General features: G+C 72.4%; 3 protein-coding genes and 4 non-coding genes across 8 annotated transcripts; 3 read left to right on the top strand and 4 right to left on the bottom strand.

Moving 5' to 3' along the window:
* Positions 1 to 36: 36 nt before the first annotated feature.
* Positions 37 to 200, top strand: LOC135579250 (U1 spliceosomal RNA). The gene has a single exon (XR_010471973.1). It is a non-coding gene; the product is annotated as a U1 spliceosomal RNA (small nuclear RNA).
* Positions 201 to 1063: 863 nt separating this feature from the next.
* Positions 1064 to 1227, bottom strand: LOC135579248 (U1 spliceosomal RNA). Its single transcript, XR_010471972.1, has one exon. It is a non-coding gene; the product is annotated as a U1 spliceosomal RNA (small nuclear RNA).
* A 1704-nt stretch (positions 1228 to 2931) lies between these two features.
* LOC135579247 (U1 spliceosomal RNA) lies at positions 2932 to 3095 on the top strand. The gene has a single exon (XR_010471971.1). It is a non-coding gene; the product is annotated as a U1 spliceosomal RNA (small nuclear RNA).
* An 863-nt stretch (positions 3096 to 3958) lies between these two features.
* On the bottom strand, positions 3959 to 4122 carry LOC135579246 (U1 spliceosomal RNA). The gene has a single exon (XR_010471970.1). It is a non-coding gene; the product is annotated as a U1 spliceosomal RNA (small nuclear RNA).
* Positions 4123 to 5326: 1204 nt separating this feature from the next.
* On the bottom strand, positions 5327 to 12255 carry EIF2B4 (eukaryotic translation initiation factor 2B subunit delta). Its single transcript, XM_065055345.1, has 13 exons — positions 12140 to 12255; positions 11935 to 11978; positions 11727 to 11865; positions 11202 to 11408; positions 10902 to 10984; positions 10715 to 10806; positions 10237 to 10351; positions 9871 to 9947; positions 9497 to 9599; positions 7832 to 7959; positions 6011 to 6191; positions 5736 to 5916; positions 5327 to 5570 (listed from the first exon to the last, which is right to left on the bottom strand). Exons 1-13 carry the CDS (start codon positions 12162 to 12164, stop codon positions 5371 to 5373), a joined length of 1575 nt encoding a protein of 524 aa, XP_064911417.1. The 5' UTR covers positions 12165 to 12255; the 3' UTR covers positions 5327 to 5370.
* A 151-nt stretch (positions 12256 to 12406) lies between these two features.
* SNX17 (sorting nexin 17) lies at positions 12407 to 20416 on the top strand. Of its 2 annotated transcripts, XM_065055349.1 has the most exons (15): positions 12407 to 12633; positions 14280 to 14354; positions 15633 to 15750; positions 16078 to 16142; positions 16826 to 16936; positions 17296 to 17386; positions 17562 to 17649; positions 17948 to 18017; positions 18114 to 18206; positions 18327 to 18530; positions 18799 to 18921; positions 19037 to 19114; positions 19251 to 19325; positions 19637 to 19678; positions 19756 to 20416. In XM_065055349.1, exons 1-15 carry the CDS (start codon positions 12574 to 12576, stop codon positions 19873 to 19875), a joined length of 1413 nt encoding a protein of 470 aa, XP_064911421.1. In that variant the 5' UTR covers positions 12407 to 12573; the 3' UTR covers positions 19876 to 20416. The 2 variants fall into 2 exon arrangements, with proteins under 2 accessions (XP_064911421.1, XP_064911422.1); XM_065055350.1 differs by lacking the exon at positions 19251 to 19325.
* Positions 20417 to 20515: 99 nt separating this feature from the next.
* ZNF513 (zinc finger protein 513) lies at positions 20516 to 23987 on the bottom strand. Its single transcript, XM_065055346.1, has 3 exons — positions 23768 to 23987; positions 21789 to 22379; positions 20516 to 21576 (listed from the first exon to the last, which is right to left on the bottom strand). The coding sequence occupies exons 1-3, from the start codon at positions 23985 to 23987 to the stop codon at positions 20825 to 20827; spliced, it is 1563 nt and encodes a 520-aa protein (XP_064911418.1). The 3' UTR covers positions 20516 to 20824.
* Positions 23988 to 25437: the final 1450 nt, after the last annotated feature.

Here is a 25437-nt window from a genome sequence, read left to right as displayed (position 1 = left end):
GGGCGGCGTGGGGCGGCGCGGGCGCGGGAGCGGGGCATACTTACCTGGCAGGGGAGACACCATGATCAGGCAGGTGGTTTTCCCAGGGCGAGGCTCATCCCTTGCACTCCGGGTGTGCTGACCCCTGCGATTTCCCCAAATGCGGGAAACTCGACTGCATAATTTGTGGTAGTGGGGGACTGCGTTCGCGCTCTCCCCTGGCTTCGCTGGTCAAAGACAGAGCTCGGGTGACGAAACGGGAGCGAAGAGGGTGCGTGGGTATCACGCGTGCTCCCGATCCGTGGAGCTGCAGCCGCGCGGGACCCAGCGCGTCACGAGCCACACAGGCAGCTCCTCTCCGTGCCGATCTGCACTTGGCTCCTTCCGTGGGTTCGAAATCACGGAAACGCGTTCCCACCGCTAAAGCCGGGCCCTGTGTCACCGCAGCGACCTGTCCCACCTGAGCCCCGCAGCACGAGAACGAGAATCAGAAACCCCTAAGCCAGACGTAGCAAGACCAGGCCTAATGCGACAGAGCCCTGGCAGAGGAGCAGCAGCTCTGCGGCGCGGGACACGGGGCAAAGCGGGACGGCCGTGGCGGGCGGGCCGGGCGAGCGCCACGTTCCACTGAGCCGAGAGCCGCGTGACCTGCGCCGAGCGGCAGCACGGAGCGACACCGTGCACGGTCAAGAACCGGCTCAAGGAGCGACACGGGGGCAGCGGAGACCCCGACGGACCCGACGGCGAAGGGGGAGTGCGGGCAAAGAGCGCGGCTGCGGGCGGAACTTCTGTGGGGTGCATCAGCTGAGCGCTGGAAACGAAGGGATAAGCGGCAGCGGTGTGGAATTCACGCCAAGGAGCGCGAACCGCGCGCACCGGCGGTTGGGGAGCGGTGGAAGCGCTGCCCCTCACCCCTCACACACCGCCCGGGGCCGCTGCTCGGGACCGTTTCCCGCCACACGGCCCCGCCCTGGCGCTGCACCGCACACCCACCGCAGCATCCCCTCGGGCACCACTGAATGCGACTCCAACCGCTTCTTGTGCGGCCGGAGTTCAGCCCAGCTCTGTCTTTGACCAGCGAAGCCAGGGGAGAGCGCGAACGCAGTCCCCCACTACCACAAATTATGCAGTCGAGTTTCCCGCATTTGGGGAAATCGCAGGGGTCAGCACACCCGGAGTGCAAGGGATGAGCCTCGCCCTGGGAAAACCACCTGCCTGATCATGGTGTCTCCCCTGCCAGGTAAGTATGCCCCGCTCCCGCGCCCGCGCCGCCCCACGCCGCCCCGCGCACCCCCACCACACGGACACCCCGCGCCGACACCCGCGCACGCGCCGCACGACGCCCCGGCCCGCGCCCCGCGTCTCGCCCACACGCGGCGCCCACGCAACACTCGCGCACGCCCGTGGGCGGTGTTGTCGTGGCGCGGGAAGCTCCCGTCATGCCGCGCGGGAACTAATCTGCATGACCACGCCCTACGCGCGAGGCCCCGCCTCTGCCCCGTCGAAACGGCTCCTGCCACTGCCGTTTCCAGCTCACTGGCGCGAGCTGCATGGCCCCGCCCCCGCCCGCGAGGCAGCGCCACCAGGCGGCGGGTGGGGCGCTCGCCAGGCTCCCCGTGCCCGCCGCGTCCGCGACAGTCGTGACAACATCAGGGTCACATCTCCAACACCGGCCACAGCGCCGGGCGCCCCACGGGGCGGGCGGGAGGCGCTGCCATGCTCGGGCACCGCGGGGGGTGGGCAGAGGGGTCAGCAGGACGGGGGATGGGGGAGCGGCCATGAGCGAGCCCCAGGGACAAGGCTGGGCCAGGTGAAGCCCCGTGGGAGCTGAGTTGCCCGAGGTGACAGAGACCTCGGCCAGGGAGCTGTGCACAGGGGAGCTGGTGGCACAGGAGTGGCAGAGGCACTGGACACCTGCTTCACCCCGGGCGTTGGGGTCCCAGTGCCCAGGGAGCAGGGACAGGCCCCTGGCGAGAGATCAGAGCAGGGGACGCATCAGCAGCATCCGGGACACGCGGGAGTCCCCGGCCCCCGTGGGATGCACTGGGTGTGTGGCAGGAGCTGGCAGGGTTGTCACAAACCACGGTCAGTGATGTGTGCTCGGTCACGGTGGTGGCAGGGGAGCCTGAGGGCGCAGAAAGGCAAATGTCACCCCGTGCCACACGCAGCTGCCCCCAGCGCAGGAGCAGCCGAGCCCGGCAGCGGCACCGGCACCTGCGAGCCCTGTGGGCAGTGTCAGCTCCGCGGTGGGTGCCCGGGGACAAGGACAGACGGACGCCGGCTGACGCCCGGCCAGCGCAGGGCGGTGCTGAGCACGGCCGGGACCGAGGGGCCAAAGCCACAGCGGCGGCCCCGGCCAGGAGCCAGGACGGCGGCCGGAGCGGAGCTCAGCGCAGCACCGACCCAGGGGCTGCCGCGGCACCGCACCCGGAGCTGCGGGACGGGTCCCCGGGAGGCCCGAGGGGCCGGTGACAGCGGCACCGCGGGACACGCGGAGGGGCAGCGAGCCGGGAAGCGGCCCGGAAGTGCCGGCTCCGCCCCACCCGTCCGGTCCGGCCGCGTCCCGCCCGGGAACCCCGAACCGGGACAGCCCGGGAACCCCGCACCGGGACGGCGCGGGGGCGGGGTTTGCGGGCGGGGGCGGGGCCATGCAGCTCGCGCCAGTGAGCTGGAAACGGCAGTGGCAGGAGCCGTTTCGACGGGGCAGAGGCGGGGCCTCGCGCGTAGGGCGTGTCCATGCAGATTAGTTCCCGCGCGGCATGACGGGAGCTTCCCGCGCCACGACAACACCGCCCACGGGCGTGCGCGAGTGTTGCGTGGGCGCCGCGTGTGGGCGAGACGCGGGGCGCGGGCCGGGGCGTCGCGCGGGGCGTGCGCGGGTGTCGGCGCGGGGTGTCCGTGTGGTGGGGGTGCGCGGGGCGGCGTGGGGCGGCGCGGGCGCGGGAGCGGGGCATACTTACCTGGCAGGGGAGACACCATGATCAGGCAGGTGGTTTTCCCAGGGCGAGGCTCATCCCTTGCACTCCGGGTGTGCTGACCCCTGCGATTTCCCCAAATGCGGGAAACTCGACTGCATAATTTGTGGTAGTGGGGGACTGCGTTCGCGCTCTCCCCTGGCTTCGCTGGTCAAAGACAGAGCTGGGCTGAACTCCGGCCGCACAAGAAGCGGTTGGAGTCGCATTCAGTGGTGCCCGAGGGGATGCTGCGGTGGGTGTGCGGTGCAGCGCCAGGGCGGGGCCGTGTGGCGGGAAACGGTCCCGAGCAGCGGCCCCGGGCGGTGTGTGAGGGGTGAGGGGCAGCGCTTCCACCGCTCCCCAACCGCCGGTGCGCGCGGTTCGCGCTCCTCGGCGTTAATTCCACACCGCTGCCGCTTATCCCTTCGTTGCCAGCGCTCAGCTGATGCACCCCACAGAAGTTCCGCCCGCAGCCGCGCTCTTTGCCCGCACTCCCCCTTCGCCGTCGGGTCCGTCGGGGTCTCCGCTGCCCCCGTGTCGCTCCTTGAGCCGGTTCTTGACCGTGCACGGTGTCGCTCCGTGCTGCCGCTCGGCGCAGGTCACGCGGCTCTCGGCTCAGTGGAACGTGGCGCTCGCCCGGCCCGCCCGCCACGGCCGTCCCGCTTTGCCCCGTGTCCCGCGCCGCAGAGCTGCTGCTCCTCTGCCAGGGCTCTGTCGCATTAGGCCTGGTCTTGCTACGTCTGGCTTAGGGGTTTCTGATTCTCGTTCTCGTGCTGCGGGGCTCAGCTGGGACAGGTCGCTGCGGTGACACAGGGCCCCGCTTTAGCGGTGGGAACGCGTTTCCGTGATCTCAAACCCATGGAAGGAGCCAAGTGGAGATCGGCACGGAGAGGAGCTGCCTGTGTGGCTCGTGAGGCGCTGGGTCCCGCGCGGCTGCAGCTCCACGGATCGGGAGCACGCGTGATACCCACGCACCCTCTTCGCTCCCGTTTCGTCACCCGAGCTCTGTCTTTGACCAGCGAAGCCAGGGGAGAGCGCGAACGCAGTCCCCCACTACCACAAATTATGCAGTCGAGTTTCCCGCATTTGGGGAAATCGCAGGGGTCAGCACACCCGGAGTGCAAGGGATGAGCCTCGCCCTGGGAAAACCACCTGCCTGATCATGGTGTCTCCCCTGCCAGGTAAGTATGCCCCGCTCCCGCGCCCGCGCCGCCCCACGCCGCCCCGCGCACCCCCACCACACGGACACCCCGCACCGCACTCGTACCCGCCACAAACCCACGCGGCGCCTCGTGCCCCACGGTCTTTCGCCCCCGCTCAGCGCCCACGCAACAGTCGCGCACACTCGCGGCGGCGTTGTCGTGGCGCGGGGAGCTCCCGGCAGCCCGCGCGGGGACTGATCTGCATGTCCACGCCCCCTCAGCTCCCCGCCCCTGACGGTCCCGGCGCGAGGCGGATCCCCGCTGGGGCGAGCCCGGGTCCCCGCCGTTCCCGCTGCCCTGGCTGTGGAGCAGCAGCGGCCTCGGCTCCCCATGGCCGCCCCACCACCCGGCGGGGCACCGGCTGTGTCCCCGCGGGGAGGCCCCGGCTTGGTGCCGCCGCTGCCCGGAGCGCCCGGCAGGAGGGACCCGCCTCCCCCGGTCCGTCCGTGTCGGTAACGCACCGGGGCAGAGCGGTAGCGGAGACAAAGGGACCCGCTGTGTCCCCGCCACTGCCCAGCGCTGCCCCCAGCCCCGTCCGTGCCCGGCTGCCGCACCCGCCCAGGCCGGGGCCGCGGGATCCCCCGCCCGCCCCGGCGGCAGCAGCGGCCGGTGTATGAACGCAGTTCGTCTGCGCAGCGGTATCGGCAGCCGCCCTCTCCTCCCGCTGCCCCGGAGCTGGGGACACGCTCGGCACGGGCAGCGGCAGGGGAGGCACGGACAGCCCGGGCTGAGCCCTGCCGGGGCAGCACCAGCCGCTGCGGAGCAGGGCGGGGGAACGCTGCAGGACAGGAGGACCCCCCTGCCCGGGACCCCCCTGCCCGGGACCCCCCCTGCCCGGGACCCCCCCTGCCCGGGACACCCCCTGCCTGTTGCAGGAGCAGCCCTGGCCTTCCCGGCTGCTGCAGGGTCGGGGTGCTGGGCTGTCCCACACAAGCCCAGCTCAAGAGGCTGTCAGAGCCGCAGCCAGAGGATGTGTGAGCTGGGGACCGTCACCAGAGTATCACCATTTCCCTCAGGTCCCAGAGGAGGGGACCAGGGACATCCTTCCCCGCTGCAGTGGGGGGGAGCGGGGCTGGGCAGAGCTGGTGGGAGCTGGGCAGCGCTGCCAGCGTGGCCAGGGGAAGGGCAGAGCTGGGCCGGGGGTGACACGGACCATGAGGGCTCCAGACACACCACAGAAGGCTGACGAGGTGCATTGCAGGCCTGGTTTATTAGAGTCTGTGCAGCTGCCCCTACTACTGATCCACGTTCTTGACCCGCAAGACGACAGGCACCGAGGTGCAGGGGATCATGCCCAAGTCCGTGATGACCAGATCCACCAGGTCCGGCGGCGTCACGTCGTAGACCAGGTTGAGGAGGCGCAAGGACTTGTTCTCCGCCCAGCCCCCCAGCTGGGCCTGGCCCTTCCGGAGCACAACCAGGTCATCGGGATCATCTGCGGGGAGAGGAGCAGCGGCGGGATCAGGGCAGGGACAGCAGCCCCCCACCTGCCCCGCAGTCCCCCGGCCAGCAGAGGAGCGGCAGCGCGGATCAGCCCGCCTGGCCAGCAGCAGCGGCAGGGAGCAGGACCCAGGAGGCAGGGAGGGGACAGAAACCGTACCCAGCTCGTTAGAGACAAAAGAGTCGGTCTGCACTCGCTCGCAGAACTTGTAGGTCTCGCAGCACACCAGGACGGGCACGTTGTAGGACTTGGAGACCAGCGCTATCTGGGACGTCCCCACCCGCGACATGACGGAGCCGTTGGCCAGGAGCGCGTGGGCTCCCAGCAGCACTTTGGACACCTGTCAGGGCAGCGCAGGGATCCATCGGCACCTTCTATCGTGCTGCAGCCCCCGGCGCCCGCCCTGCCCCCGGCACGGCCCCAGCGCCCCTCACCTCGGGCAGCACGTAGGAGATGGCGTTGATCATCACGTAGGTGCAGTGGATGCCCCTGCGCACCAGCCGGCGCAGCGTCTCCCGGCCCTCCAGCCGCGGCCGGCTGTCCACCACGACCACCCGGAACGCGCGGCCCTGCTTCGCGTGGGCGTCGCACAGCGTGCGGTTCACCAGGGACGAGCTGGGGACATGGGTCAGGGGCTGCCCCGTCCCACCAGGACGGCCGGCGCCATCGCCAGGAGGGCAGCCCAGGGCCAGGCTCCCTCAGCACGGCTCCGGTGCTGGCCGGGCAGGTTTTCTGAGCTGGCACGGGGCCTGGCCGTGGGACAGCCCTGACACCGGCCGGCGGCTGCAGCAGCGCAGCCACGGCAGGGCCCCGGCACAGCCCAAACAGCCGCGTGTCTCACTGCGGCACAGCCGGGATCCCACCCCACCGAATGGGTCCGGGCAGAGCTGCCCCCCGTGCGGGTACCCGGGCTGCCCCCTCCAGCACGCTGCGGCCACGCTCGCTTGCAGGGCTCCCTCCTGTCCTTGCACAGACAGTCACCCCCGGAAAAGTGACATCTCAGCCCTGTGGAAGCAGCTCTGTCCCCCCGTCCATGACCACAGCGAGGGACTCCCCCTGCGCGGCTCACAGCTGGACTTAGAATCACTGAATTGCTTTGCTTGGAAAAGCCCCTCGAGCTCATGGAGTCCAACCATAACCCGCGCCTGTCACTCCCCATGTCCTGAGAACCTCCTGTCCGTCTGTCCAGCCCTCCAGGGCTGGTGACTCCAGCACTGCCCTGGGCAGCCTGTTCAATGCCCCACAGCCCTTTGGGGAAGACATTGGTCCCAAATCCAACCTCAACCTCCCCTGACTTGACGATCTTAAAGGTCTTTTCCCACATAAGTGATTCTATACTACTCTATACTAGATGTGATGTGGCACATCACATCTGGACTCTGTTTTGCCACAACAGTCTCTGGCTCCTTCTCCCACCTCTGCTTTGGGACAGAGTCCCTCGAAAGAAGAACAAGCCTCCGTATTTGTGCCTCCTGACATTTGTCTTTGCTGCGGTTCATTTAAAATGCCATAGACGGCCGCAGCTGTTCTGCAAGTGCTCTGTGTTGAAGAAGTGGTGAGTCTGGGTTTCCTGAAACCCTTCGCTGTGGACCCGTGCGCGCAGGCAGCGCCGCGCCCCGAACAGGAACGGCAAGCTCTCAGACAAGCCCTGGGCACAGGCAGCTGCGTCAGGGCTCTGCCGGCACTGCCGGGGCACAGCCAGCGCGGGGACAGCCGGGACAGCAGGTCCGGGTCACCCGAAACGGCAGCGGCACCAACCGGGGCAGCCACGGGCCGAGTCCGAAGCGCTAACACAACCACGTCACTCAGCACTGGCCGGTGTAAAGTGCTCCATCAGACCCTCCCGTTCGTTATTCTAACGAGTCTGAGGGCTCCAGCATCCCGATCCAGCCTGTCCCATGCCTAGAGAAACCGCAACCACCCCAGCACGACACGGCCCCACACGCGGCCCGGCAGGGACGCCTGCACAGCCGGGACTGCCGATACCGTCCCCGTGCACAGCCGGGACACCGTCCCTGTGCACAGCCGGGACTGCCGACACCGTCCCTGCCGACACCGTCCCTGCCGACACCGTCCCTGCGCAGCCGGGACTGCCGACACGGTCCCCTGCGCTGCACAGATGTTTAACGTCCCCCTGGGCAGCTGCCAGGCGAAGGCTCTGTCACCACCCCGTCTGATCTTCCCTCCCTTGAGAAAACCCTTCCGCAGGACCTTCCCGCGTTCACCCAGCCGCTCCACCTCCTCTCCTCTCTTACCATCCGTACACCAGGATCACATCATTGTCGTTTATCTTCTCAAAGGCCGACCTCGAAATGGCCTCCGCTGCCAAAAGGATCTTCTCCCGCAGGTATTTGTCAATAGTGTCCTGCAGCTTCTCCTTCGCCTGGGGAGACAGTGCCACCATGTGCAGCGTGGTGTCGCCGTGCCGCGGACACTGCTGTCCCTCACGGCCTGGCGGCACCGCGGGCTCAGCCCACGCCTTCTTGGGACAGCAGCTCTGCGGGACACGGGACACCCCGTCCCAGCAGGACACACGGGACACCCCGTCCCAGCAGGACACACGGGACACCCTGTCCCACCAGGACACACGGGACACCCCGTCCCACCGGGACACATGGGACACCCCGTCCCAGCGGGACACACGGGACACCCCGTCCCACCGGGACACATGGGACACCCCGTCCCACCGGGACACACGGGACACCCCGTCCCACCAGGACACACGGGACACCCAGTCCCAGCAGGACACACGGGACACCCCATCCCAGCAGGACACATGGGACACCCCGTCCCAGCAGGACACACGGGACACCCCGCCCCAGCAGGACACACGGGACACCCCGTCCCACCGGGACACACGGGACACCCCATCCCACCAGGAAACACGGGACACCCCATCCCAGCAGGACACACGGGACACCCCGTCCCACCAGGAAACACGGGACACCCCATCCCACCAGGAAACACGGGACACCCCATCCCACCAGGACACACGGGACACCCCATCCCACCAGGAAACACGGGACACCCCATCCCACCAGGACACACGGGACACCCCGTCCCACCAGGACACACGGGACACCCCATCCCACCAGGAAACACGGGACACCCCATCCCACCAGGACACACGGGACACCCCGTCCCACCAGGACACACGGGACACCCCGTCCCACCGGGACACACAGGACACCCCATCCCAGTGGGACACGGTGCCTCACTGCACGTCCAAGCTGCCACCAGGCCCTCCCCAGCTCTGCCCACAGCCTCCCCGGCACCTCCTTGGGTCAGTGGCTCCAGCCCCCCCATGGATTTGGCTCAGCCCCGGCGCAGTGGCTGCGCTGCCCCGGGCCCTCGTGGCCGCTCCCCACGTGTGCCACCACTGGCCCCTGGCTCCTCAGCCAACGGGCTCCCGTGGAGCTTTTTGCACGGGCTGTGGCTGCGCGCTGGAGAAACAGGTTCTTCTTCACCGTGCCTTCACTGGCGCTGCCAGACGGCGCTCTCGCAGGCAGTCCCGGTGGGCCGGGCGGCTCGCAGTCCCAGCGGCCGTGGTGCCCGTGTCCCCCCGCAGCGCACAGCACCCGCCGCACCAGCCCGCGGCGCCTCCAGCCTCGGGAGTCACCTCTTGGCACAGGGCACGGCCGCTGCCGGCCAGGCCGGCGGTGCTGCCTTCACCGAGACCTGCGCACCTGCTGCGGCTGCTCCCGCATCGCGTCCCTGCTCCCGATGAGCTCCAGCATCCCCAGCCCCGCGGCACCGACAGCCGGCCTGCTGCGGCACGCCCGGCACAGGGGGAGCAGCCCCGGCTCAGCGCCGCCCGGGCTGCGGTGCTGACACCGACAGCCTCAGGCTTCCAGCGTCTCCCAGCCCACTGCAGCTCTGCGTCCCGCGCCGGGGCTGCCCTGCCCCGCGGCGCCGCTCACCTCCTCCTCTCTCAGCGTGTCGGGGAGGCACGAAATCTCCTTCTTGAGGAACTTGATGGCGTTGCCCATGCTGGCTGAAAGGGGCCGGCACTGGTTCAGGAAGCTGCAGAGAGAAACTGGGCTCAGCCCCAGAGAAGCTGGAGAGCAGGGGCAGGGAGAAGGGGTGCGCGGGGCTGGGGGACAGGGAGAAGGGGTGCGCGGGGCTGGGGGACAGGGACAAGGGGTGCGCGGGGCTGGGGGTGGGGAACAGGGAGGCAGAAGCCAGGGGCACTGGAACGTCAGCACAAGTCCGGGCAGACACGAAGCCAGAGGGGACCCACGGGCCACGCTCAGCGGAGCTGCGGGCCCCCTGCTCCGGCGGCCGGAGCCCTCACCTGATGTGTGGCTTCAGCTTGGCCACCAGGTCCCGTGACAGCTCCTCGTTGGGGGGCGTCGAGTAATCCCGGATCAGCTGCAGTGAGAGGAAGAGAGCAGGGGTTCGGGGCACCCCGCACTGCTGACAACGGCCCCGGGGGCTGCAGACCCGGCACGAGCACGCGGTGCAGCCTGACGTGCGCTCGCAGGACAGGGGCTGCTGCAGCAGCCCAAACCCGCAGCGGCAGCACAGGGCCCAGCCCCGGGCACAGCCAGAAGGGAGCAGCTGCGCACAGGTACAGCCGCAGCGTCGCGGGCACGGGCAGAGCCGCCTGCGCCTGGTGCAACGCTCCCGCTGCGTGGGGCACGGGGGGCTGCTCACGCACCTGCTTGAAGACCTCCAGCAGCGCGATGCAGCGGGCGTTGGAGCCGTTGATGATGCCCTGGGAGTACTGGAGGCCGAGGCGCACCACGGCCGGGTGAATGACCACGGAGGGGATGCTGCAGGGTGAACATGAGCCAGCTGCCAGCGCCGGCGCTCTGCAGCCCAGAACAGCCAGCCCATCGCCAGCCCCCAGCCCAGGGCGCTGCCCGTCGGCCCCGACGCGCCCTGTTACCGGAGCAGTCAGGGTGACCCGCAGCCCCGACCCTGCGGCCCCGCGCTCCGCGGACAGCTCTCCTCCCGCTGCGGGCAAACTTCGGCTGCCACTGCTCCCGGAAGCAAGCGCAGGGATCCCTGCCACCCCACCAAGCCTGTCCCATGCCAAGGACAAGGACGCTCCTTCGCTACAGCCGTTTTGCAGCCAGGCCAGCTGAACCAGAGCCGAGCGATTGCCAGGGGCCAGGGCTGGGGAGGCCACGCACCTCATCTGCTGCGTCAGTGGCTTCTTCCGGCTGTACTGGTGCAAGTGGGAGAACAGGTTGACCTTGGTGCCATAGTCCTGCCTCAGAGGGACCTGCAGCCGAACAGTGCGAGGCCGCCATGCAGCCCTGCATACCGCAGCACCACCGGGCCCACCGCACCCGCGGCCCGACCCCATCGCCCCCACACCTGCTGGCGCTCCAGCTTCTTGGCCAGTTTCCTCTGGGCAGCGGGGTCGTCCACCTGCACGTGCTCCGGCAGCCGCTTCACCACTGCGGGGACAGCGGGGGGACAGTGGGGGGACAGCGCGGAGGGCGGCGTGAGGCGGGGGCGAGCTGGTGCCACCCGAGCACATCCCCCAGCCCTGCTGTGCTGCCCGAGGGCTGGGGAAATGCACGGCAGGGCAGCACCCAGGGCACCGCGGAGGGATGGGACAGGAGCCCCTGTGGGTGACCACCCGGCCCCCACCCGTGGCGACGGCGGCGTTACCAGACTGCGGCTCGGCGGGGCTCAGCCGGGGCTTGGCCGCCGGGGCTGCCTGACCCAGCTCCGCTCTCTTGGCCTGCTTCTGGGCCCGCTCGGCCTCCTGCTTGGCGCGGCGCTCTGCTCGCAGCTCGGCTTTGCTCTTGCCCCCCGGGGGCTTCTCTGCGCTGCTGGGGCCATCGGCGGCGGCTGGGGGGGCCGCGGGGCGAGCAGCTGCGCGGGAGATGGAGGGGGAGTCTGTGCCCGGCCCGCAGCGCCAGGCAGCCCGCAACGTGGGGCACCCGCGGCGGGGAGACCCCGTCTGCGCAAGGGTCTGCCCTGGGGGCAGCGGGCTAAGCCGGCACGGGGACCAGCGGGACAGCCCCGCGTGCGGGTGGGGAGGGCACCGGCCTCCGCATCTCGGTCCCGCCAGCGCAGCCGAGGTGCGAGGACGGAGGGGCAGAGCGCTGGGACACCCGAGGTCCCGCACGGCCCCCGGCCGCAGGGCGCTCCTGGCTCGGGCTGTTCCAGCGGGGGACACCGAGTCCTCACCCCGGGGCTGCTCGGGCTCCGAGGGCGTCCCAGGCTCCGGGGGCTCGGCCGCCGGCCCCTTCTCGCTCCTCTTCTTCTTCTTCTGCTGCTTCTTCTCCTTCCGCAGCTGCAGCTTCTCCTCCCGGGAGAGCTCCGGGGCCTGCGGGCACAGACCGTCAGCGACCCCCGGCCCCCGCGCCGGCCCCGGCCCCGCGCCCGCCCCGCTCACCTGCTGTCCCGCCGGCACCAGCGCGGCTGCTGCGGGGTTCGCACCTGGAACGAGGGGAGCGTGAGCGGCGCCGGGAGCGGCCCGGGCTGCGGGGGACGGGGAGAGGCCGGCGGGGAGGCCGGGGGGGTGCCGAGCGGCGGGGGGAGCGGGGTCGCAGCCCAGCCCCGTCCCGTCCCGTCCCGTCCCGTCCCGGCCCCGCACTCACCGCCCGGCGCGGCCCGCTCCGCCATGGCGCCCGCCGCTCTCCTGCAGCGCCCCCTGCCGGCCGGAGGGCGGCCCCGCGTGCTCTGCCGTGACGTCAGCGGCCCCGCATGACGCGCAGTGACGTCACCCAGCGCCCGGTGGGGCCGCTCGAGTCCCGCGCTCCCCCCGCTCCCGGCGCGGCGGCGGCACGGCGGGGCGGGCGGGGGTCCGCACCGGGCACGGCGCTGCCCCGGGGGTCGGCGGGACGGCCGGGCCCCGCCGGGGGCCGGGCAGCGCCGGGGCGGGGCGGGGCGGGCGGCCGGGCCGGCCCCGGCGGGCGGTTCCGCCGGCCGCGCCATCGCGGGGGCCCCGCGGGGCGGAGCGGGGAGCGCCCGGCCCGAGATGGCGGCGCACGGCAGGTAGCGGGTGCACGACCCGCCCGGTACCGGCCCCGCCATGCACTTCTCCATCCCCGAGACCGAGACCCGCGCCGGCGACGGCGGCGCCGCCTACGTGGTGAGCGGGGCCGGCGCGGAGCGGAGCTGTCCGGCGGTTCGCGGCAGCGCCCGGCGGGGCCTGCTCCGGGTCCGCTCCCCCCCGCCCGGTGTGGCAGCGGGAGCCCCGTGCGGGCCGGGCCGGGCGAGGGGCGCAGTCCCGCCCGCCATCCCCCGCCGGCCCCGCTCCCGGGCCGGGCGGACGTCGGGCCGCCCCTGCGCCCCGGGGCCGGGAGGATCGGGCCGGGCTTGGCGGGCTCGGGAGCTCATGGGCTGCGGGTCATAGCGGCCCGACCGTGCCCTGCGCCGGGGCGCTGCGGGCAGGGCCCGTCCCGGCCCCGGGCCCCGGCTCATCCCGGCCCCGGCTCGTCCCGGCCCCGGCTCGTCCCGGCCCCGCCGGCCCCGCTTCCTGTTTTGCTGGGAGCGCCGTGAGCGCCGCGGGCCGGGCAGCGCCTCCGGGAGCGGGGCCGGGCGCCCGGGAACGGCGAGCGGGCGGGGCCGGGATCCCGCGGGGCCGCTGTGGCTGCGTGTCCAGCCCCGCGCTCCCTCCGCTCCCCGTGTCCCCGCGTGGGCTGCAGCAGCACAGCTCGTCCGCCCCCCGGGCCGAGCCCCTGCGCCGGGGAGCTCCTGCCCGGCCAGGACGAGCTGACGCGCTGGGACGCGGCTGCCGCGGGAGCTGCGGGAAGCGCTGCGGAGGGACCTGCTGGTCACACAGGGGCCGGAGGAGCAAGCTGCGCCCCAGGCCTGTTCAGCCCCGTGCCTCCCCCTGCACTTTGTCCCCAGGTGCTGCGGTGGCTCCTTGGCTGGGGGAAGATCTTGTCCCCAGTGTCACGGCAGAGCTCATTCGCAGCCCCGGCCCTGGGCAGGAGCTGCTGACCCTGTGAGAGCCCTGCCCGCGTGGGCACGAGCGCTGCCTGGGCCACCCAGCGTCTGTCCCGGTGTCCTGGGCCTCCGCTGGGTCCCTGGGCAGCAGCCGGGGCCCAGCCCCTGGGGACCCCTGCAGCCGGAGCGGGTGTCCTTGTCTAACCTGGGGACACCCGTGTCCCCAGGGCCTCAGCTTGGCTCCGCAGCGTCCCCGTGGCAGGGCAGCTGCAGGTGTCCGTCGGACACGTCCCTTGGATGCGCTGGTACTCCCTGAGCAGTTTTACCGTATCCGCTGAGCTGACGTGTTTTCAGAGGAGCAGCAAACGGAAACCCGTCAGCACGTTGTTGTTCTTATCTGTGCGCGTCCTGGGTGTTTGGTCCAGCTCTCGTGGCACTTGGCGGCTGGCAGCAGCTCCTGCTGGTCCTGGCCGTGCTGGGGCTGCTGCCGCGTGGGGTGCGTGGGGTGCTGCCCCAGGGCTGGAGGGGGCCCCGTGTGCAAGGGAACGCTGCCGAGCTGTGTGCCAGGCGGCTGCTGCCAGAGCCGCGCTGCCGGTGTCTGCGGGGCAAACGGGGCTCCCGCGGCCGTGCCCAGCCGGGCTCGGGGCACGCAGCAGGCGGGAGGGTCCCAGTGTGTCCTGGGGCAGATGCTGAACTGTGTTCATGGGAGGGGAGGGCTGGGGGTGCCTTTTCCCCTCCTCGGCGGGGCCCTGGGGGCGTGCTGGGCCGTGCGGGGGCTCCTCGGGGTGGCCCATGTGCCCCGGCCAGGCTGGGGTGCCGGGATGCGAGCGCCGTCTCTCCCCGCAGGCCTACAACATCCACGTGAACGGGGTGCTGCACTGCCGGGTGCGCTACAGCCAGCTCCTGGGGCTGCACGAGCAGGTAGGGCCGGCCGCGTGCCGGGCTGCCGCCGGGGCTGCCGTCAGGGCTGCCGGGGCACCGCAGGATGGCTGTGCGCGCTGCCAGAGCGGCCCATGGCACTGCCGGGACACCGCAGGATGGCTGTGTGCACTGCCAGAGCGGCCCGTGGCACTGCCGGGACACCGCAGGATGGCTGTGTGCACTGCCAGTGCGGCCCATGGCACTGCCGGGACACCGCAGGATGGCTGTGTGCACTGCCAGAGCGGCCCGTGGCGCTGCCGGGACACCGCAGGATGGCTGTGTGCACTGCCAGAGCGGCCCATGGCACTGCCGGGACACCGCAGGATGGCTGTGTGCACTGCCAGCGCGGCCCATGGCACTGCCGGGACACCGCAGGATGGCTGTGTGCACTGCCAGAGCGGCCCGTGGCACTGCCGGGACACCGCAGGATGGCTGTGTGCACTGCCAGAGCGGCCCATGGCACTGCCGGGACACCGCAGGATGGCTGTGTGCACTGCCAGCGCGGCCCATGGCACTGCCGGGACACCGCAGGATGGCTGTGTGCACTGCCAGTGCGGCCCATGGCACTGCCGGGACACCGCAGGATGGCTGTGCGCGCTGCCAGAGCGGCCCATGGCACTGCCGGGACACCGCAGGATGGCTGTGTGCGCTGCCAGAGCGGCCCGTGGCACTGCCGGGACACCGCAGGATGGCTGTGTGCACTGCCAGAGCGGCCCGTGGCACTGCTGGGACACCGCAGGATGGCTGTGTGCGCTGCCAGAGCGGCCCGTGGCACTGCCGGGACACCGCAGGATGGCTGTGTGCGCTGCCAGAGCGGCCCGTGGTGCTGCTGGGACACCGCAGGATGGCTGTGTGCACTGCCAGTGCGGCCCATGGCACTGCCGGGACACCGCAGGATGGCTGTGTGCGCTGCCAGAGCGGCCCGTGGTGCTGCTGGGACACCGCAGGATGGCTGTGTGCACTGCCAGAGCGGCCCGTGGCACTGCCGGGACACCGCAGGATGGCTGTGTGCGCTGCCAGAGCGGCCCGTGGCACTGCTGGGACACCGCGGGATGGCTGTGTGCGCTGCCAGTGCGGCCCGTGGCGCTGCTGGGGCGCCGCCGCCTCTCCTGCTGTGCAGCCTCTGGCTCGGTTTGTGCAGCTGCCGGCTGCCCGTTTGGATGAGGAGCGGCGTCCAGCTCTCGCTCCCCTTGGCAGAGCCCTGGAAATGCGCTGGGGTGGGGGTCAGAGCAGCCGCCGGGCCCCGGACACTCTCGCAGCGCTCTGCTCTGTTCCCAGCTGAGGAAGGAGTATGGCGCCAACGTGGTCCCCGCCTTCCCCCCAAAGAAGATCTTCACGCTCACCCCGGCAGAGGTCGAGCAGCGGCGGGAGCAGCTGGAGAAGTACATGCAGGCGGGTAAGCCGGCTCTGCCCTGCGCACGGCTCACGGTGCGCGGGGTGCTGCCCCGGTCCTCCTCCCCGCACCCCTCCGTTCGCCGCGGCCCGTCTGGCTCCCCCAGCCTTGTTCCTGGGTGTCAGCCAGGCAGCAGCGGTGCCACCAGGGCTGCTCCTGGGTCCCCGTGCCAGCAGAGGTGGGACCTGCCGGTGCTTCTGCCCCGTGCGTGTCCTGCGTGCAGCACGTGCTGGGCCTGTGTGCAAGCCGAGGGGCCGCGGGGCGGACGGGCACTGCCGTGGGTCCCTGCTCCTCCACACGTAACACCGGCTCCTCGCTGTCGTCCCCCAGTGCGGCAGGACCCGGCGCTGGGAGCCAGCGAGACCTTCAACAGCTTCTTGCGCAAGGCCCAGCAGGTGTGGGGCTGCGGGGGGTCAGAGCGGTGTGGGGCTGCGGGGGTCTGAGCGGTGTGGGGGTCAGTGCGGGGGGTCAGAGCGGCGTGGGGGTCAGTGCGGGGGGTCAGAGCGGCGTGGGGGTCAGTGCGGGGGGTCAGAGCGGTGTGGGGGTCAGTGCGGGGGGTCAGAGTGGTGTGGGGGTCAGTGCGGGGGGTCAGAGCGGCGTGGGGGTCAGTGCGGGGGGTCAGAGCGGCGTGGGGGTCAGTGCGGGGGGTCAGAGCGGCGTGGGGGTCAGTGCGGGGGGTCAGAGCGGTGTGGGGGTCAGTGCCGGGGGTCTGAGCGGTGTGGGGGTCAGTGCGGGGGGTCAGAGCGGTGTGGGGGTCACTTCTGGGGGTCTGAGCGGTGTGGGGGTCAGTGCGGGGGGTCAGAGCGGTGTGGGGGTCAGTGCGGGGGGTCAGAGCGGTGTGGGGGTCACTTCTGGGGGTCTGAGCGGTGTGGGGGTCAGTGCGGGGGGTCAGAGCGGTGTGGGGGTCAGTGCGGGGGGTCAGAGCGGTGTGGGGGTCACTTCTGGGGGTCTGAGCGGTGTGGGGGTCAGTGCGGGGGGTCAGAGCGGTGTGGGGGTCAGTGCCGGGGCTGCCGGGGGTCTGAGCGGCGCGGGGGCGGCTGGTGATGGAGGGGCCAGCGCTGACCCTGCTCCTCCACAGGAGACGCAGCAGATCCCCACAGAGGAGGTGATGCTGGAGGTGCTGCTCTCCAACGGCCAGAAGGTCAAGGTCACCATCCTCACTTCGGACCAGACAGAGGACGTCCTCGAGGTGCCCAGGCTCTGGTGCTGGGCAGGCCCAGCTCCTCCCGCGTGTTCCGTGGTCCCCCATACGTGAGGAGTCCCCGGCCCGGCACCCTCTGCCTGTCTCGGGCTGAGGGGCAGCGGAGCCGCGGGGGGTGTGCTGGCGTGCCCCTGCCCCTCTCTGCGCCCACGTCGATGCCCAGAGGCCCCCAGCTGTTCCATGGGGCAGCGATCCCCCCGTCCCGCGCGTCCCCTCCCGGGCCCCGCGGCCGCGGCGCTGCCGTCCTGCTGCGGGAGCCCCCGACACGCACGGGCTGGCTCCGCGCGGGGCCGGGATGCGGAAGTGCTGACTCTGCGGGAAGCCGTGACCTCCTGCTCTCATCCCAGGCCGTGGCCTCCAAGCTGGATCTGCCGGATGAGCTGATCGGCTACTTCAGCCTCTTCCTGGTGCGACAGGCCAAGGACGGAGCTTTCTCCTGTGAGTGGAGCGGCGGGGCAGCCCCACGGGCTGCGCTGGGACGCGGGGGACCGCGGTGCCTTGTCCCGGTGCGAGGGCTGCGCTGGGACCGGGTGTCATGCCCTGGGATCTTGGGGTCCCCGGCGCGGGGGCTCCCGCTGCCCCGAGCCGCTGCCGAGCTGCCGTGTCCCCGCAGTCGTGCGGAAGCTGCAGGAGTTTGAGCTGCCGTACGTGTCCGTCACCAGCCTGCGCGACCCCGAGTTCCGGATCATCCTGCGCAAGAGGTGAGCGGCAGGGCCGGGGCGGCTCCGGGGGTCCCCGCTCTGCAGAGGAGCCCCTGCCTGCCACTGCTGCCCGCGGGTGCTCTGGCCCCCAGGACCTCCCTGGCTGTGAGCCGGGGGACCCTGCTGCCCCGTTTCCCAGCCCGGCCCTTCCTGCTCCAGAGGGCAGTGGGACATGGTGACTGGTGGCTACCGGGTGAGCTGGCCAGAGCCAGCCCAGCGCCTCGTCCCAGCATGGGGGGTTTCTCCCCGTTGCTGCTGGGAGCTGGGGAACAGGCTGACGCGTGTGGTTCCCTTGCAGCTACTGGGACTCCTCTTACGATGACGACGTAATGGAGCACCGCGTGGGGTTGAACTTGCTGTACGTGCAGGTGAGGGTCGGAGCGGCCTGGGCGGGGGGCAGCGCTCCCCAGCGCGGCTGCGCGGGGGCTCCGGACCCGGCTGCTCACCCCCGCTGCTGCTCGTAGACGGTGTCAGACATCGAGCACGGGTGGATCCTCGTCAACAAGGACCAGCACCGTCAGCTGAAGTCCCTGCAGGAAAAGGTCTCCAAGAAGGAGGTAGGGAGGGCAGGATGCGGTGGCGGCGCGGTCCCAGCACGGCGGGCACGGCTCCCGGGGGAGCAGCTGGTGCCGCCCTGGCTGCCGGTCCCCGACTGAGCCCCCCGGCTGTGCCCGCAGTTCATCCGCCTGGCGCAGACCCTCAAGTACTACGGCTATCTCAAGTTCGACCCCTGCGTCACCGACTTCCCCGAGAAGGGATGCCACGTCGTCGTCAGCGCCGGCAACAACGAGCTCAACTTCCAAGTGCGGCTGCCGAACGAGCAGATCAAGGAGGGCAGCTTCAAGGTGACGCGCATGCGGTGCTGGAGGGTCACGTCCTCGGTGAGTGTCACCTGCCCGGGGAGCCGGGGGGCTCTGTTGGGAGCCAGCTGTCCCTGTGGAAGGCGCCGGCTCTGCTGCCAGCCCGGCTGGCCTGGGGAGCGTCCGGGTTGTGTTTTGGGGCCGAGGGCTCGCTGCCGCGGGGGCACCGGAGGGAGGTGCAGGCTGGGGTGAGCTGGCAGGGTGCCCAGCGCCCGGCCGGGCTGTCCGCGGGGACACCGGCTGCTTTCCCTCCCACCGGCGCCCCCGGGTTCAGTGCGCGTCCCCGCAGGTGCCAATGAGCAACGGTCCCTCGGGGAGCAGCCCAGGCAAGTCTGAGGTGAAGCTGGAGTTGGCTTTTGAGTATCTGATGAGCAAGGACCGGCTGCAGTGGGTCACCATCACCAGCCCGCAGGTAGGGCTGCCTGGTGCCGGGCCCGGGATGAGGACGGGGGCTCGGCGGTGTGTGCATCGGCGTGGGGTGTCGGGGAGCTCGTGGGGGGCGCGGAACTGACAGCTGTCCCGTGCAGGCCATCATGCTGAGCATCTGCCTGCAGTCCATGGTGGACGAGCTGATGGTGAAGAAGTCTGGGGGCAGCATCCGCAAGGTGAGGGCTGGGCCGGGGTGTCTCCGGGCTGGGGTCTCGTCCTGTCTGCACGGCTCCCCAGGGTCTCGCTGGGCCCGGCTGGAGGGTCCCCCGGGGCCCCGCGGGTCCCCGCGCTGAGCCCCGCTCCTCGCTGCAGATGTTCCGCCGGCGGGCGAACGGGGCCCTGCGGCGCTCGGACAGCCAGCAGGCCGTGAAGTCGCCGCCGCTGCTGGTGAGCGGGGCCCTGCGCGTGGGGGGGGCAGCGCGGCCACCGGCTTCGCGGTGTGTCGGTACCGGAGCCCGCCGTCCCGGAGGTGCCTCTGTCCCCCGGCGGGGCTGCGGTGCCCCCGCTGCCACGGCCCTGGGGGAGAACGGGGCACCGGACCTGCCCCCGGGAGCGGGACACGGGGCAGGGAAGGGCTGGTGGCCCCATCCCAGGGGGTGAGCGGTGGCCAAGGGCAGGGAGACGGCCGGCGGGGGGCAGGCTGGGCAGCGTCCGGCTGTCTGACCGCGTCCTGCCGTCTGGCCGTGCTGTCCCTGCAGGACTCGCCCGACGCCTCCCGGGAGCCGATGGCCAAACTCTCGGTGAGTGGTGAGCGCACACGGCGCTGTCACCCGGACGGGGGGAGCGGGGCCCTCCCTGACCCCCGCCCTCCCCTCAGAGCAAGCTCACCTCCGTCAGCCTGCGCGGGATCAGCCACTGCAGCTCTGCCAGCGACGTGGGCGCTAACGACTTCCACGGCAACTACGCTTTTGAGGGCATTGGCGATGAAGATCTGTAGCGCCCCGTCCCAGGACGGCACCGGCCGGGCCCTCGCTGAGGAATGTACGACCTGCACACAGGTTGCAATCAACGTGCCTCTCACCTGCTCCTCCGCCCCCTCCCCGGCCCCCGCGTGGACAGACACGTCCCGCTGCCCGGGGGACACGGCCACGTCCCGCCGCTGGCTCCGGCGGGGAGGAGGCTCGTTCCCGGGTGGCCCCAGGCCTGGCCCTGGCGCAGCACCGCGGGGCCTGGGACAGAGCGGTCCCCTCCCCCGCTGCCCCAGGTGGCTGGGGCGGCGCTCGGTGGCATCGGCCCGGTGGCACCGAGCCCTCAGGGGCTCCGTAATGCCAAATTAGCGTTTAGGTCTCTGCTCGAGGTGGTGCAGTCGCTGTCTCCGGGGCGCTCGGCGCAGAGCCCCCTCTAACCCGCTCGTAGGCTCCAGTGTAATCTCAGCTTGTAACCACGTATCTGCTGCTGCTCAGACCCACCGGAGCGTTAACGGACAGTAACCGATGTTTACACACTGCGATGATGATTAAAATGGATCCTGATTGGTACCGCGCTCTCTTTGGGGGCGGCCGCTGCCCCCGCCTGCGCCTCGCCAGCCCCACGCTGGCCTCCTGAAGCAGAACAAGGGCACCGTGGAGAATCGCAGATAACAAAACGGACTGTTTAATGCTTTTATACACAATATAAATTACACCGACTGGCATGGCAGCAGCCGTGGAACCAGTCCTGTCCCCTGCCGCCCGGCAGAGGAAGGCTCGGGCAGTCAGGGACCGTCCCCGGGGTGTGGGGACACAGCCCCCCCGCCGGGGCAGGGACCGCACCGGGCACCGCAGGCCCTGGCTGTGGGTTGGCCCTGCGGGGCAGGATGGGGCTGCGGGAGCCCCCCCGCGCACGGCAGCCCCGCGCCCCTCCCTCCCCCGGGGAGGGCAGGATGGGCCCCCACCGGTAAGTGCTGCTCAGGGCAGGGCTGTGCCCACGGCCGGAGGCGCCAGGAGCGGTTTGACGTCGCGTGGGCTCACCCAGCTCTCGGCTGCGTGGCCGTGGATCTTCTGGTGGCGCTTGTAGTTGTCCCAGTGGCCGGTGGTGTAGGAGCAATACCGGCACTGGAAGGGCTTCTCGCCCGTGTGCCGCAGCATGTGCCGCTTCAGGTTCATGCTCTGGTTGCAGCTGTAGCTGCAGAGGCTGCACTGGAAGGGCTTGTCGCCCGAGTGGATGCGTCCGTGGCGCTTGAGGTTGGCCAGGTTGCCGCAGGCGTAGTCGCAGAGCTGGCACTTGTAGGGCTTCTCGCCCGTGTGCACCCGCTGGTGCCGCTTCAGGTTGTCGAGGTGCGCGGAGGCGTAGGGGCAGAGCGGGCAGACGAACGGCTTCTCCCCGCTGTGCGTCTTCATGTGCCGCGCCAAGTGGTTGGGGTAGTGGGTGACGAAGGGGCAGAGGCTGCAGGCGAAGCCCTTGTCCCCGCCGCCCTTGCGGGGGCTGGCGCCCGGCTCGCTGCCCAGCACGGCCAGGCTGCAGCGCCCACACACCTGCTCGGCCAGGCCCTCGTCCTGCACGAACCCGTCGTCCAGCACCAGCCCGCACATGCGGCACGTGAAGGGGAAGAGCAGCTCGGGCAGCGCGGCCGCCGCCTCGCCGCGCAGCCGGGCGCAGCCGGGCAGGAAGGGGCCGGGGCCGCTGCCCACGTGCAGGCTCAGCTCCGGCAGCAGCGGCTCTGCGGGACAGACGGACGCAACGGGGCGTGAGCGGGACCGCGCTGGCCGGACTCAGCTCCGCGAGGGGCCCGGCTGGGGGTGACAGGACCCGCGCCGTGGAGGCCGGTGGCACGGGGCGCCAGGCCGGGCACAGGCCGATGGTGGGATGCACACCCTGCCCCTTTCCCCGCACCACGGGCTCTCCCGCAGCGCCCACCCACGCGCCCTTTACCTGGGTCCTTGTCGCGGTGCGGGCCCTCGCCCTCGGGCAGGCGGTGGCTGAGCATGTGCCGCTTCAGGTTGCGGCTCTGGTTGCAGCGGTAGTCGCAGGCGGCGCACTGGAAGGGCTTGTCCTGGCTGTGGACGCGCTCGTGGCGTTTGAGGTTGCCCAGGCTGCTGCAGGCGAAGCTGCAGCCCGTGCAGCGGTACGGCTTCTCGCCGGTGTGCGTGCGCAGGTGCCGCGTCAGGTTCACCAGCTGTGCCGAGGCGTAGGCGCACTGCGGGCAGGCGAACGGCTTCTCCCCGTTGTGCGTCTTCATGTGGCGCTTGAGGTGGCTGGAGTAGTGGGAGGCGAAGGGGCAGAGCTGGCAGGAGTAGACGATGCGCTGGCCGCGGCCGCCCTCGCCGCCGGCACACTGCAGGCAGCTCTGCCCGAGGCTGGCGGCCGGCGGCAGCCCGCACCGGCGGCACGGCAGCGCGGCGGGGCCCGGCTCGCCCCCCTCCTCGGGGTCGCTCTCCACGCTCAGGCGCTGGTACCCGGAGGAGCAGTCGTCGTCGCTCAGCGCGTACGCCGGGATGGCCACCTTCCCCGCCAGGCCGTCTGCTGGGAGGACGCGGGACGGGACAGCGTCAGCGCGGCCAGGCGGGCGCAGCCTCCGCCACGGGGGCACCGCAGCCAAGGGACCAGGCGGCTGCGCCCGGTGCCGCGGGAGCCCCCAGTGCGCACGGCGGGTGAGGAGCCTCGGGGCCACAACCGGCCCCGGGTCCCGCTGCCGGGGCTGTTCAGGGCAGCCCGGCAACCCACGTCTCCCCCTGCGCTGGCTGTGCCAGACCCGGCATTGCAAAGGGCAGGCAGTGAGGGGCACGGGGGGGCGGCCGGCACCCCGGTGCTGCCGGGCTGGCAGGGGCACGCAGCAGGAGGGGAGCGGGAGGCGTGGCTGCCCGGGCCCCTCAGGGCCACTGCCCCAGCCCTGGGGACACCGCAGCACCAGCCCTGTTGCACCGGCGAACAGGCCGGCCCAGCCCCGCCGCTGCCTGTGGGAGCCGAGCTGGGCCGGGCGCTCAGAGCCACCTGCGGCGCCATCCTGCGGCCCCCGGGCCCCAGGAGGGGACAGGAGCAGCCCCTGCCCTGCCTGTGCCCCCGACGTGTCCCCAGGCTGGTGCCCGGGCCAGAGCGCAGTGACACGCAGCCCAAGCCCTGGGCTGTCCCTGGGGTCCGGGGTCCCCTTTGTGCCCCCGGGCGGGTGCAGCTCCCGGGCTGCGGGTGAGGCGCCAGCCGGGCATCCTGCCAGGGCCCTCGCAAGGGGACCCCGGCCCAGCCTGCGGCGTCAGCCCCGGAGCTGTTCCCTGGCCGTGCCGGGCTGCCCGGGGGACAGCGCGGCCCACGGGGCGAGGACCAGGCAGCCGGTATGGCTGACACCCCCGTGCCCGAGCGGGCAGGACGGCGTTCCCGCTGCGCAGAGCGCATCCCAGCGCGGAGCCGCCTGCCCGGCGCCGGGACCGGGAGCCGGGGCTGCCGCACAGCCCCGCGTCACCCGCCGCTGGCCGCCGAGCGGTGCTCCCGGAGGCAGCTGGCGCGGCGGGGCCGGGGAGCAGCGGCTGCGGGCGGCTCCGCGCCGGTGCCGGGGGCAGCAGCGGGACGGGGCCCCGGGACGTGTCCCGGCTGCGGGGGCAGCCGAGCGGGGTCCGGGGGAACCGGGAGAAGCGGCCGCTGGGCAGAGCCGTGCGGCGGCCCTGGGGACCCCGGTGGCGGCCGCGGCGTGTCCCGGGTGTCCCGGAGCAGCCGCGGGGCACGGCGAGCCCGGCGCCCGGGCGGAGGGAGCGCTCGGGGCCCGGTACCGAGCACAGGCCGCCGGCGCGGGGCCCTGCGGGGCCGCGGCCTCCCCCGCGGAACGGGCCCGGGGGCTCCGGGAGGGCGGCTGCGGGCGGGGCAGCCCCGCGGGCCGGCACCGGCCGGGCCGTGTCCCCGCTGCCCCGGGCCCGGGCACGCACCTGGCGGTGCCTTCTGGAAGGCCAGGCCGCGGCCCCGCAGCAGCTCCCCGGGCAGCACCAGCGCCGCTCCCGCTCCCGCCGTCTCCTCGGCGCCGTCCCGGGCGTCCGCTGCAACACACCGAGCGCCGCGGGTCACGAACGGGCCGCCGCCGCCGCCCCCCGGCGCCGCCGCGCACTCACCCTTCACCGGCTGCGGGTGGCTCTGCTTCCGCCGGGGCATCGTGGCGGGCCCCGGCCCGGCCCCGCCGCCCGCCCGCCCGCGGCCCGCCAGCCGCCCCCGCCTGCCCGGGGCGGCCCCGCCGCCCCGCCTCGGCCGGCACTTCCGCTTCCGGCCGCCGCGGGGCTGCCCGCCGCCGGAAGCGGGCGCGGCGCCCCGGAAGCGGAGCGGGCCCGGAAGCGCGCGGGGCCGCTGCCGCCCGCGTCCCTCCCGGCGCCGCCGGTGTCCGTGTCCGTGTCCGTGTCCCCGTGTCCGGCGCGCGCGCGGCCGGGGCGCGCGGCGGGGGCACCGCCGTTCCGGGGCGGGGCACGGGCGCTCCGCCCCTTCCCGCGCGGCGCGGGAGCGGCCCCGGCGGCGGGTCCCGGGGGCCGCAGGGGGCGGGGCGCCGGTGTCCGGGCGGCCCCGGGCTCCAGAAGCCTCCCGGGCCCAGGCCGAGGGCGGCTCGGCGAGTGGCGCGCGGTGCCGGGGCGGTTCTGGCCGTGCCCGGCGCCTCCGGCCCGCCGAGCGGGGCAGCGGCACGCGGCGGACCGAGGAGCGCACCGAGACCCGCCGGTGGGACCGGGGCCGCAGGGCCCCACACGGCCCGGGTCCCGCCCGCGCTCTGGTCTCCGCTGCCCGCTCGGGGGAGCGACCCGGCCCGGGCGGTGCCGGCAGCGGGACGGCCCGGCCCGGGGGCGGCGCCCCGGGGGGTTCCGAGGCCCGGCGGTGCTGACCCCGGTCCCGCGGCCGGGCCGCGGTGCCGCCGGCACGGTCACACCGGAGCCGTGTTCCCCGCCCCGTCGCTCCACCTGCTCCCCGGCCGCGGCTCCGGGGCCCCAGGGCACAGCCCGCGCTGTCTGAGCCGCTTCCCGTTCCCGCCAAGGGCTGCGGGCGCGCGGGGCACCGCGCGGGGCGTCCCGGTTGCAAACCGGCCGAACGGGCTGAGTCGGTCGCGGCTGGCGCCCGTTCCTCAGGCGGGCCCGCAGGCCGGTGCTGAGCGAGCAGGATCGGGGTTCAGCACCAGCCTCGGGGCCCGGCCCCGCGCGCCGGGGACGCGGCAGCTCCGGCTGCGTGGCTGCGCTCCATGTGACGCGTTCGCTGCGGCCCCGCGCCGTGCTGTGCTGACCGCGCTGCGGGGGGACCCGACAGACCAGAAAGAGCAAACGCTTCTGCAGCTGGAGAAAACAATTCTGCTGGTTCCTCTGACAATTTAGTCCGTTTATTCAAATGCGAGGGCACCCTGGCCAGCCCGCTCACAGCGGGGAGGAGGCGCCGGGTGCCAGGCGGACCCTCAGGATCGCCCTGAGGCAAACCCGCCTGGCACAAAGGGAAGGTGCCCTGGAGACACGGACCTCACTCTGCGCAGGACACATCCTCCCCCGGCGCTTCGCTCGGGTAGCGCCGCTCAGGGGACTCGTCGGCTCCTCAGAGTCTCTGCTGCAGCACCGTGGCTGACAGTGGCTGCAGGAGCCCA

The sequence above is a fragment of the Columba livia genome, chromosome 3 (genome assembly GCF_036013475.1).
Source record: "Columba livia isolate bColLiv1 breed racing homer chromosome 3, bColLiv1.pat.W.v2, whole genome shotgun sequence".
Taxonomy (NCBI): domain Eukaryota; kingdom Metazoa; phylum Chordata; class Aves; order Columbiformes; family Columbidae; genus Columba; species Columba livia.
Note: the sequence above shows the minus strand (reverse complement) of the source record. Positions and strands in the feature narration are given on the sequence as shown.